This window comes from Pelophylax lessonae, assembly GCF_965119305.1.
Source record: "Pelophylax lessonae genome assembly, chromosome: 5".
In the NCBI taxonomy this organism is placed as follows: domain Eukaryota; kingdom Metazoa; phylum Chordata; class Amphibia; order Anura; family Ranidae; genus Pelophylax; species Pelophylax lessonae.
The window spans coordinates 47,452,898-47,464,823 of NC_138772.1; the positions used below are offsets into that span (position 1 = coordinate 47,452,898).

At 47.9% G+C, this 11,926-nt stretch overlaps 1 protein-coding gene across 1 annotated transcript in view; it reads left to right on the forward strand.

Moving 5' to 3' along the window:
* SLC25A13 (solute carrier family 25 member 13) overlaps positions 1-11,926 on the forward strand; it is a 333,483-nt gene that overhangs the window by 117,505 nt on the left and 204,052 nt on the right. Inside the window, exon 6 of the mRNA XM_082259081.1 lies at positions 5,804-5,950. Within this exon, the coding sequence (XP_082115207.1) occupies positions 5,804-5,950 (147 nt within the window). The remainder of the gene's footprint in view (positions 1-5,803; positions 5,951-11,926) is intronic.

Sequence of the window (11,926 nt, forward strand, 5' to 3'; positions counted from 1 at the left end):
AGAGCTTCACAGGTTGCCACTGGAGTCCTCTTCCACTCCTCCATGACGACCTAATGGAGCTGGTGGATGTTAAGAGACCTTGTGCTCCTCCACCTTCCATTTCAGCATGCCCCACAGATGCTCAATAGGGTTTAGGTCTGGAGACACGCTTGGCCAGTCCATCACCTTTACCCTCAGTTTCTTTAGCAAGGCAGTAGTTGTCTTGGAGGTGTGTTTGGGGTTGTTATCATGTTGGAATACTGCCCTCAAAAAGCTAAATTTTCGTCTCATCACTCCAAATGACTTTGTGCCAGGTTTAAGGCTTGTCTCTGTGCTGTTTGGTGTATTGTAAGCTGGATAATTTGTGGCATTTGCGTAGTAATGGCTTTCTTCTGGCGACTAGACCATGTAGCCCATCCTTCAAGTGCCTCCTTATTGGGCATCTTGAAACAGCCACACCACATGTTTTTAGAGAGTCCTGTATTTCACCTGAAGTTATTTGTGGGTTTTTCTTTGCATCCTGAACAATTTTCCTGGCAGTTGTGGCTGAAATTTTAGTTTTTTTACCTGACTGTGGTTTGGTTTCAACAGAACCCCTCATTTTCCACTTCTTGATTGGAGTTTGAACACTGCCGATTGGCATTCTCAATTTCTTGGATATCTTTTTATATCCCTTTCCTGTTTTATACAGTTCAACTACCTTTTCCCTCAGATCCTTTGACAATTCTTTTGCTTTCCCCATGACTCAGAATCCAGAAACGTCAGTGCAGCACTGGATGAAAGATGCAAGGGTCTGTCAGGAGTCCAGAAACTCTTTTACCTTTTATATACACACAAATTGCAAACAAACCGATCACAGGTGAGGATGGTTACCTTTAATAGCCATTCAAACCCCTTTGTATCAACTTGTGTGCATGTTATCAGGCCAAAATCACTAGGGTATGTAAACTTTTGAGCAGGGTCATTTGGGCAGTTTCTGTTGTCATTAAGATTTAAAAAGAGTAAACAGTTAATTGATGATAATAAATGGCTTCAGCCAAACACTAACCATGAGTGACAAAAAAATGTTCTTTCATTTGGAGTGATGAGACCAAAATTGAGCTTTTTGAGGGCAGTATTCCAACATAACGACCCCAAACACACCTCCAAGACAACCACTGCCTTGCTAAAGAAGCTGAGGGTAAGTGTGATGGACTGGCCAAGCATGTCTCCAGACCTAAACCCTATTGAGCATCTGTGGGGCATCCTCAAATGGAAGGTGGAGGAGCACAAGGTCTCTAACATCCACCTGCTCTATTAAGTCGTCATGGAGGAGTGGAAGAGGACTCCAGTGGCAACCTGTGAAGCTCTGGTGAACTCCATTCCCAAGAGGGTTAAGGCAGTGCTGGAAAATTTTTGTGACCAAAATTGGGCTTTTTGGCCACAACCATAAAAGCTACATTTGGAGAGGAGTCAACAAGTCTTATGATGAAAGGTACACCATTCCTACTGTGAAACACGGAAGTAGATCACTGATGTTTTTTTTGTGTGAGCTACAAAGGCACGGGAAATTTGGTCAGAATTGCTGGCAAGATGAATGCAGTATGTTATCAAAAAATACTGGAGGAGAATTTGCATTCATCAGCCCGGAAGCTGCGCATGGGACTTACTTGGACATTCCAACATGACAATGATCCTAAACACAAGGCCAAGTCAACCTGTCATTGGCTACAGCAGAATAAAGTGAAGGTTCTGGAGTGGCCATCTCAGTCTCCTGACCTCAATATCATTGAGCCACTCTGGGGAGATGGCAAATGTGCAGTTCATGCGAGACAGCCCATGAATTTACAGGAACTGGAGACTTTTTGACATAAAGAATGGGCTGCTTTACCATCTGAGAAGATAAAGAGCCTCATCCACAAATATCACAAAGGCTGTAATTGATGTTAAACAGGGCAATACATGGTATTAAGAACGGGGGTATGTAAACTTTTGATCAGGGTCATTTGGGTAGTTTCTGTTGTCATGATTTAAAAAGAGTAAACGCAGTTGATAATAAATGGCTTCAGCCAAACACTAACCATGAGTGAAAAAAGTTTTTGTTGTTATTCATATTCTTGGAAAAATGGCCAAGAAATCATAAATTCTGCAAGGGTATGTAATCCTATCTGAATCCATAATATAAAACTGGTAATGGTATCTGGGAACTGGAATCACGTGTTATACTAACCGCTATGGTTATTTACTATACAGTAGAAAAACAACCACCCCAAACCAGGAGAGGGAAAACGATGTCCAAAAATGTTTATATATTAATGACCGCAAGGGTCTGCTGTGGAGAGATAAAAATATATAAAATATGATTATATATAAAAAGCAGCTTAAATGGTATCAGTAAAGACACTCAAAATAATTGGGAAAAATGTGGAAATTACAGCAAAGAGTGCACCTCAAGTTCTTGAGTCGTCCTGGTGTGAGGGTATTTAAGGAATATATCCAATACGTTTCTTGTTGACACAAACGTTTAAAACGTTCTATGGCAGGGAGGCTACCAGGGACGGCCTCAATGACCCAGACTTGGAGGCCCTCTGTGGATTTCAGATGTTCCTCTAGAAAATGTCTGGGAACACTCTTTATCATTCCCTTTCTCATTGAGCCCTCAATGTTCCCCAATTCGCTTAAGTAAAGTGCAGATGGTTCTGCCTTCCTTGAACAGGCCACAGGGGCATGTCAGGCAGTACACAACATACTCGCTAGAGCAATGATGAAACTCTTTGATGGTATAGGTTTTCCCTTTAACTGTGAAGGTTTTTCTGCCATGATGGACAAATTGGCAGGTTAGACGTGTTTTTTTAAGGCATTGGAACAGGCCGACCAATGGGATCAAGGGACCAATGGGATCAAGGGAATGGGGCGAAAAACGGAAGAACAACTTTTTTGAATTTTACTAGGGGCTACCTTTTGATGTTCCTCGCTCTGCGATATGATACCTTGGGTTTATCAGTGAGAGAAATACCTAAAAACAGATCCTAAATTAGAATCGACCAATGTTTTTCTAGGATACTCTCCATTTTTTCGTAACTGTCATGGAACTGATTTTTGAAGCGTATCGGTTGGGGGTCACCTGGTAATTTGGACCTGGGAGGGGGATTGGAGGCATGATTTTGAAATGTCTCCAACACAAGAGTAGGAGTGTTATCCAGGATTTTTTTTTTTTTTTAAGGAGTTCCCCCTGACTGTAGTCCTTGTCCCTGTCCCTGGTGCAGTTGTGGTGAATCCTATAAAACCGACTTTTTGGTATATTATTAATCCATCTCTGATGATGACAGCTACGAACATGAGTGAACGAATTGCCAGCAGTGGGTTTGGTGAAATTGGTATCGTGTATTTGTGTACTATGATAGAGTTCCAAGTCCAGAAATGTTAAGTTATCAGGGTCTATGACGTGAGTGAAGGATAGTCCTTGAGTGTTCTGATTTCAGTGCTGGGCAAAGGATTCCATACTTTCCCTTTTGCCAACCAATATAATTATGATGTCATTGATATAAGGACCATAATATATTATGAATGGCAAAGGGATTGTTATGGATGATGTGCTGGAGTTCCTAGTACCTCATAGTCAGATTGGCCCCAAAATTGGTCCCCATAGCTTTGTTTTGAGATTGTAGATAGATACGATCGAACTCAAAGTAGTTATGTTTGAGGCAAAACTGCATTGCTCCAAGGATAAAATGGGCTGGTCTGGAAGCAGTAGGCCAGAAGGAGCTGTGAGCTCCGAATGCGTAACCTCTGCCTTTCCAGTGTGTGCATCAGTGATCCGGACTTCCGCCCCACATCGGTGATGTCATATCCACTTTAGCGTTCATGCTGGTTAGTGTGGAGGTACTCTGCAGGACATCCAGAATTTTACCACCTCTGCGTTTGGGGATTGTGAAGCCCTCAGAACCAGAATAAACATTAGGACCATGCTAATACTATTCCTACCCTCCTGTAAGTTTAATCCTGTGCAATAAATGTTGCATTTTAATACTACACTTAGTGGTGCCCCCCTTTGCTTTCTACACGTTTTTACAGAGCCTTCAGTCACACTCTGAGGATGACTGCCTAGCTCTAAGTGTTTATTTCTATCTACCTGGACAGCAGACTTTACTATTCCTCATACAAACAATCCATTGGATCAGCGACATTTGAACTTTGGAGCGCCAGACTCCTACTGTGTTTTAGGCCACTTACACCCTTGGAATCTTTATGCGCTAGACAGCCCCCCCCCCCCCCCCACGCCTTTTGTGCTTGTCTACCTACTCTATGCTATCAGGCAACATTTCACCAATGAGATGAGGCATGGAAGGCCTATAAAAAATAATTAACAAGTTACTCTCTAGGATGACAGTTGGGACACAATTGGCAAATTTGTTCCGAGGATCGCTGAATGTAGCGACTCCATGAAAATTGTTACAAAATCAGAATTAGATGCTAAAGGACTCTCTTCTCCACAAATGCTACCTGGCTTCCTCCAATCTTTGTTGATGTGGCCGAGCAGAAGGTACCATGTTACATATTTGGTGGAACTTTGAGCTTTTAGAATCCTTCTGGAAAGACGTACATGATATTTTCGCAAGTTACATCCTTCCTCTTGGACTTCACTCTGGTGCAAAATCTTCTACATCACACAATGCAAATGATGAATCCAGCCAGGCTCTGTATACCAACCCATTGGCGATCCATGCATACTCCCACGAGCAGGAAGTGGTTTGCTAGACCAAATCAAACAGAGGGAACAGGGTTCTGTTGGAGCCACTTCAAGACCTCTGAACGATACCTGAGATATATGGATAAAGGAATGCTCTCACCCATATTATTCCTATGAATGTGTATAGGGATTAAACCTTAATCCTTATGGCCCCCACTCCTCCTCAAGATCCATGGGGAATCAGAGAGGGAGAGTGGGCTCTTTTCTTACCCCCACCCTGACACAGTTCCTCTATAATTCACCTATACCTAAACCACGCTCTACAATACCAAGAATGCGTTCATGTACCATCAGCCCTCTAGTAGTAGGAGGTCTCTTACCTGATATCTATGCTATATTTTTTTTATTTAGTCCGTACTGTTTCATGTTATAGTAAATGTAACATTTCTAAGAGTATTGACTGTACATATCTGATTTCTTTGTACTGTTGGTGATAAAATTAATCAAAAATATTTATGAAACAAAAACCTTCCACTGTGTGTTCCCCTGGGCCCCCTGCCCCTCCCCCTCCCTTATACTTAGGGAGCCTGGTTGCAGGTTTTCTCTCCTTCTCTACCTAGTCTCACAGGGTTTGCAGAGAACAGGATTTATTGGCTCCTGCTGCTGTCAATCAAATCCAGTGAGCAAGGGTCAGGGCCGAACTGTACTGTGTGTGTCTTTAGATGCAAGCAGCGCAGCTTGGGAGCGAGTTTGCACTTCTCTCCAGTCTCACAGACATTGCTGACAGTAGTGGGGAGTTATTGGCTCCCATTGCTGTCAGACAAATTCTGTGATGAGGGGCGGGGCTTAGCCTCAGTTTGTCTAAAGATGCAGGCTTCCCGGCTCAAAAGGGTGCCTGCAGGTGTGCCACAATATGAAGCAGCTTCCTATGGTGGCACATGGAGAAAAGGAGGAGCGGAGAGTGCTAGAGGGGGACCAGAGAAGAGTACTGGGGCAACTCTGTACATTATCATTGCACAGAGCAGGTAAGTATAACATGTTTATTTTAAAAGAAAAAAAAATTACTTTACAATTTAAGCTTCAACTTTAACCATGTTTATATCGGCAGCTGAAATAATTCACCCTCTACCTTTTTGTGATTTTTTTTCTCTATAGGAAATTCAGCTGGAACATGCCAGGCAGGCCTTCGTACAGCGCGATAATGACCACACAGGAACCATCAACGCTATGGACTTTAGAGATATTATGGTCACTATCCGTCCACACGTCCTGACCCCGTTTGTGGAACAGTGCTTAGTTGCTGTAAGTGTGGTAGTAATAAGTGGGAGTTTCATGATGAAATCACTAAAATGTATAAATTGCACAAAAAGCATGTCTTCCACTGTGCTGCACAAATACTGTCTTACTATCAAAGGAAATCTATTATGTACCGGGCTTTAGTTTTCTGCTTTTTTTAAATTGAAGAGAAGAACAATTATTTCCACACCATTAGGACCGTCATGTAGGGAACAGTTTTTGGCATAGGAATATATTCTGCTGTTTTGTTAACTTGGCTCTTTGATGTTCCAGGGAGGCTGGTCTCTTTCATTTTTACACTTTACAGATTTCTGTGCTGCTCTTTTGGAGGTAGCAGAACAGTTTTTTTTCTTTCTCTTTCTCTTTCTTTTTTATTTTTATTCCTTTTATTAACCCCTTGACCTATGGAAGATTTACCCCCCTTCAAGACCAGGCCACTTTTTGTGCTATCCCACACGTAAAAAAAATGAGTGATGGTGAAACCAAATGTAGCAACAGCAGCTAGCACACAAAGGTGAATATATAACCCTCAGACAGACATGTAAACAAAGTGCAGTGCTAAAAAAATCTAAAATGAGTGTCCAAATCAGCGCTATAACGAAATATAAATATAACGAGACCAATAGCCACATATCAAACTATGATGAGGCTAGTCCATCTGCTAAAGATCCAGTCAAAGAAATTGTAAGTCCTTAACCACTTAAGGATTGAGCCCATTTCTGACACATGATGTTCACAAGTTAAAATCAGTATTTTCTCTTACGTCCTCCGACAGTCGCCGCCTCTTCATATTCGTCACATATGGGGTATTAGACTTTGCTCCGAAGGAGTAGCTAGGCAACAGAATATGTTAACAATAAAGCTTTAACATATCCCACCCTCAAGGGGTGGTCCCCTCAGTCAATACCCTCCTACTTCCTGCAACCATATCTCAGTTTTAATGTCTAGCTTGTCAGGAGTGGCTGGCTCTCTCTGTGCTGGGACTTTCTGTCCCAGACTCTTTCTTCTTTTTAATATTTTGTTTGAGTTTTTCTCTCTACCTTTATTTAGCTGTTATTTTGTCAGCGTTAGTTAGTTCTTCGGACGAAGAGGATCATGCGGACTGGGTCTCGGGCTGATCCCCCTGGTCGCAGGTCGTGGGTCATTGGCTTCCCAGTCTGCCATCGAGCGTTCAGCCAGGTAACGCTCCTGGCATAGTGAACGACCCATCCCTGTTCGGTGCAGGGATGATTGGTGAGGTGGCTACCTCACTGGACGCTGTGCGGTTTCTTAACCCCCATTTTGTGCGTCTTGAATTGCGACTCTCCCTGCCTCATGTGCAGCGGCTTGTTCGCCTGTGCGGGTCCCCCACGCCATGTGAGGTAAGTGTATTTATGTGGGGACCTGTCTGTCTGGGGGGGGGTGTCAGTCTGGGACTGTGTAACCTGCCTCTATTCACACTGCTTGTCGCCCTATCTCTCGGCTGCATGCTGTGGGCTGCAAGGGGGGGGGGGGGGGAGCTGTATGACACTGTGTGTGTCAGACTGGTCAGTGTGAGAAGCTGTGTGCTGTGGGGCATGTTTTTTTTGGCATGTTTGGGCATATACAGCGATCGCTGCGGCGATCTGACATGTATTCTGATATTGGAATGTAATGTGTGTTTTAATGCACTGTGGAGCGGCGGTTTCGGCGCCAAACGGCGCCATTTTGCCTACACCCGCTCCGGCCGCATGGTTTACATGCATGGCGGCCATTTTCTTGTAGCCTCCATAGGCTTACATAGAGCGCCCTGGCAGCATCACTTCCTCTTTCCAGGAACACCGATCGAGGCAGCAGCAGCGGCGAGGGTCTCCTCAGGTTTTATCCTTCTGTTCTTGCTATCCATTGCCTGTGTTCAGTTTGCATATTCCCTGTGGGGGTCTCATTGTGCTTGAGTGTGGTGCGGTGGGCTGCGCTTGCCGCGCTTGCTTAAAAGGGGCAGTTAACCCTTGGTTGTCTGGCATTACAGGGGCAATGGATTCTCAGGAGGGCAAATTTCCTACAGTATTGGTGGAAAGCCAGGGGACCGCTGTTTCCCCCCCAGGGGGGGATTTAGCCACTATTGTGGCTGGCCTTGCTGCTCAGGTGCAAATGCTGGTGGCTGCTCAATCTACTAAAAGGCCCAGAGTTGCTCTTTCCTCTGATTCTGAGGGTGAAGGTGATGGGGCTGTTCTGGCAGGGGCCTCCTTATCGGGGTCCCGCTCCTCTCTTGATCTAGTGGGGTCTGAGGTGGAGGCTGAAGTTGAGGGGGTTGATAATTCTCCCCCTGGCTCGCCTGAAGAGCTTGCAATCATGGATGAGTTGATTGCTTCCATTAAGCAAACGCTGCGTTTGCAGGACGAAGTGTGTCCCCCCGCTGCCTTGGCGGCTTATGGGACGCAGAGGAAACGCAGGACGCCGCAGGTTTTTCCCTGCAATGCTGATTTTCAGCGCGCTGTTAAGGATCAATGGCGCGATCTGCGCAAACCTTTTGCGGTACCAAGCAAATTCAAGCTGCGTTATCCTTTTTCGCCTGCCACTGATGAAAGGTGGTGTGTGCCTCCACCAGTGGATCATGCAATTGCGGTTTTGAACAAAGCCACTGCGATTCCTGCAGAGGGTTCCCCTGTTTTCCGTGATGCCACGGATAGGAGACTGGAGTCTCTTGCCCGTCATACTTATTCTGTTACGGGTTCTATGCTTAAGGCTCTGTTTGCTTCTCTCATGGCGGCCCAGGCGATCGCAAGTTGGACGCAGATGCTTAGGCGCGTCCTAGTGGCCGACTCGGCCTCGCCGGCGACCCTGGATATGGTGGATCAGATCCACCAGGGTGTCATGTATCTGTGTGATGCGGACCTGGACCTGATTCCGTTGGCTGCACGTGTGCACAGCGTGGCGGTGTTGTCTCGCCGCCTGGTTTGGTTAAAATGTTGGTCGGTGGACCAATCTTCACGTAAGACCTTAGCCAATCTACCTTATGATGGGTCTCGCCTTTTTGGGGAGTCCCTGGATGTGTTGATTAAGGGGATCACCGGGGGTAAGAGCACTCTCTTGCCCCATTTCCCCAAGGCTAAGGGGGCTTCTGGGAAGAAGCATGCTAATTTTCGGCCCCCTCAGGGGTCCTTTCGTGCCTTTCGGCCGCACTACAAGGGCAAACCGTTCAAAGGTCAAGGCTCTCAGAAAAAGCCCTGGTCTGGTAAACAGAAGTCCGGCCAATCCGGACCTGCAGCCCATAACAGTTCGGCCTGAAGGGGCGCCCTCACCCAGTTTTGGGGTGGGGGGACGCTTGCTCGGTTTTCTTCAGCCCTGGTTGGCCCGTGTGCGGGACAGATGGGTTCTGGAAATCGTTCGATCTGGTTACAAGATCGAGTTTCTCTCTCGGCCGGAGAGCAGATTTTTTCCCTCAAATCTTCAGCTGTCTCCAGAGCGCTTGCGGGACCTGCACCTGGCGGTGCGGGACCTGAGGGCTCAGGGAGTGGTGGTTCCGGTGCCTCATCGGGACAGGTTTCGGGGGTTTTATTCCAATCTGTTCACCGTGCCCAGAAAGGAGGGCAAGGTTCGTCCGATTCTGGACTTGAAGGCTCTGAACCGCTCTGTGCGGGTTCGCAAGTTCCGCATGGAATCACTGCGGTCGGTGGTGGCTGCCCTGGTTCCGGGGGAATTCATGGCCTCCATCGATTTGAAGGATGCGTACCTTCACATCCCCATATTCGAGGGTCATCAGAGGTACCTTCGATTTGCCATTGCGGAGGATCACTACCAGTTCGTGGCGTTGCCCTTTGGTCTCGCCTCGGCTCCGCGGGTCTTCACCAAGGTGCTTGCACCGGTTCTGGCATTATTGAGGGCCCAGGGCGTTTCTGTCCTGGGGTATCTGGACGACATTCTGGTTCGGTCTGCGACCAGCCAGGGTCTGGAGGAGGACCTGTCTGTCACGATGCAAACTCTGCAGGAGTTTGGTTGGACGATAAATTTTCCAAAGTCGACACTGAGTCCGTCGGTTCGTCTCCCCTATCTGGGAATGATACTGGACTCGGTGCAGGCGAAGGTCTTCCTGCCGGAAGACAAACTCAGGACTCTCCGGGAGGAAGTCAGGTCCCCCAGGGACGTTCCGAACTCGTCTCTGCGGACGTGTATGAGATGTCTGGGATTGATGGTCTCGGCCTTCGAGGCGATTCCTTTCGCACAGTTTCACACGCGGGGTCTCCAAGCGGAGATCCTGTCCAGGTGGGACGGGCGACCTCAATCTCTGGATCTTCAAATCTCGTTGAGTCTTCGCACCAGGGAAAACCTTCTGTGGTGGCTCCAGTCCCCGTTGGTGTCCGGGGGCAAGTCGTTTCGTCCGATCTCGTGGACGGTAATCACCACGGATGCCAGCCTGTCGGGCTGGGGTGGAGTTCTGGGCGTTCTGTCCGCTCAGGGGACTTGGTCGGAGGGGGAGTCTTCCCTTCCGATCAACATTCTGGAATTGCGTTCGGGTGCAGACGGACAATGCCACGGCGGTGGCCTACATCAACCACCAAGGGGGCACCAGGAGTGCCCGAGCGGCTCGAGAAGTGGCCGACATTCTGTCTTGGGCCGAGACTCATGTCCCGGCGATAACGGCGGTTCACATTCCGGGAGTGGAGAACTGGCAGGCGGACTATCTGAGTCGCCAGGCCCTGGATCAGGGGGAATGGTCTCTCCATCCGGCTGTCTTCCAGACGTTGTGCGCGAAGTGGGGTCTTCCAGATGTGGACCTGTTCGCGTCTCGCCTCAACAACAAGGTGAAGAGGTTCGTGGCAAGGACGCGCGACCCTTGGGCAGACGCGTCGGACGCGTTAGTGGCCCCGTGGCATCAGTACAGGCTGATGTACGCGTTTCCACCGATTCAGTTGCTGTCCAGGTTCCTTCGCAGGTTACACTCGGAACGCAACACGGTGATTCTTGTGGCACCGGACTGGCCTCGCCGGTCCTGGTACGCAGACCTCGTGAACCTGGCGGTCGACGCCCCGTGGCGTCTGCCTCTTCGAGACGATCTACTGTCTCAAGGACCGATATACCATCCTGCTTTACAGTCGCTGGCTTTGACGGCCTGGCTGTTGAGACCGAGGTCCTGAAGGAGAGGGGTCTCTCTCCGGAGGTCGTTCATACTTTAATCAACGCGAGGAAGTCTTCCTCGGGGAAGGTTTATTACCGTACTTGGAAGGCCTATTTTGCCTGGTGTGAGTCCAGGGGGTTTTCACCCCGCACGTACTCGGTGTCCCGTGTGCTGTCTTTCCTTCAAACGGGTGTTGATCAGCGTTTGGCGCTGGCTACGATAAAGGGTCAGGTGTCTGCTCTGGCCGTTCTGTTTCAACGTCCCGTGGCTTCCAACCCATTGGTTGGCACCTTTGTTCAGGGTGTGCGGCATCTGGTTCCCCCGAGGCGGGATCCTCTGCCCCCTTGGGACTTGAATCTCGTTCTATCTGTGTTACAACGTGCTCCTTTTGAACAGATCAGGGAGGTCTCGTTGTCTATGTTGTCCAAAAAGGTCGCCTTTTTGGTGGCGATCACTTCGGCTCGCAGAGTGTCGGAGCTGGCGGCTTTGTCCTGCAAGTCTCCGTACCTGGTTATTCATTTGGATAAGGTGGTCTTGCGACCTAATCCTTCTTTTCTTCCGAAACGAGTTTCGGACTTCCATCTTAATGAGGATATTGTCTTGCCTTCGTTGTGCACGAAGCCTAAACATCCAAAGGAGGTGAGATTGCACTCTCTGGATGTTGTTCGGGCGATAAGGGTTTACCTTAAATCGACTGAGTCTTTTCGAAAGACGGACTCCTTGTTTGTTCTTCCAGAGGGTCCACGGAAGGGCATGGCGGCTTCGGCCTCTACCATCGCCAAATGGATCAGGCAGACCATTGAACAGGCCTATGCTTTGCAGGGGAAGGTTCCCCTGTGCCTGTGAAGGCGCACTCTACTAGATCTCTGAGTACGTCTTGGGCCTGTCGTCATGGGGCTTCTGTAGCC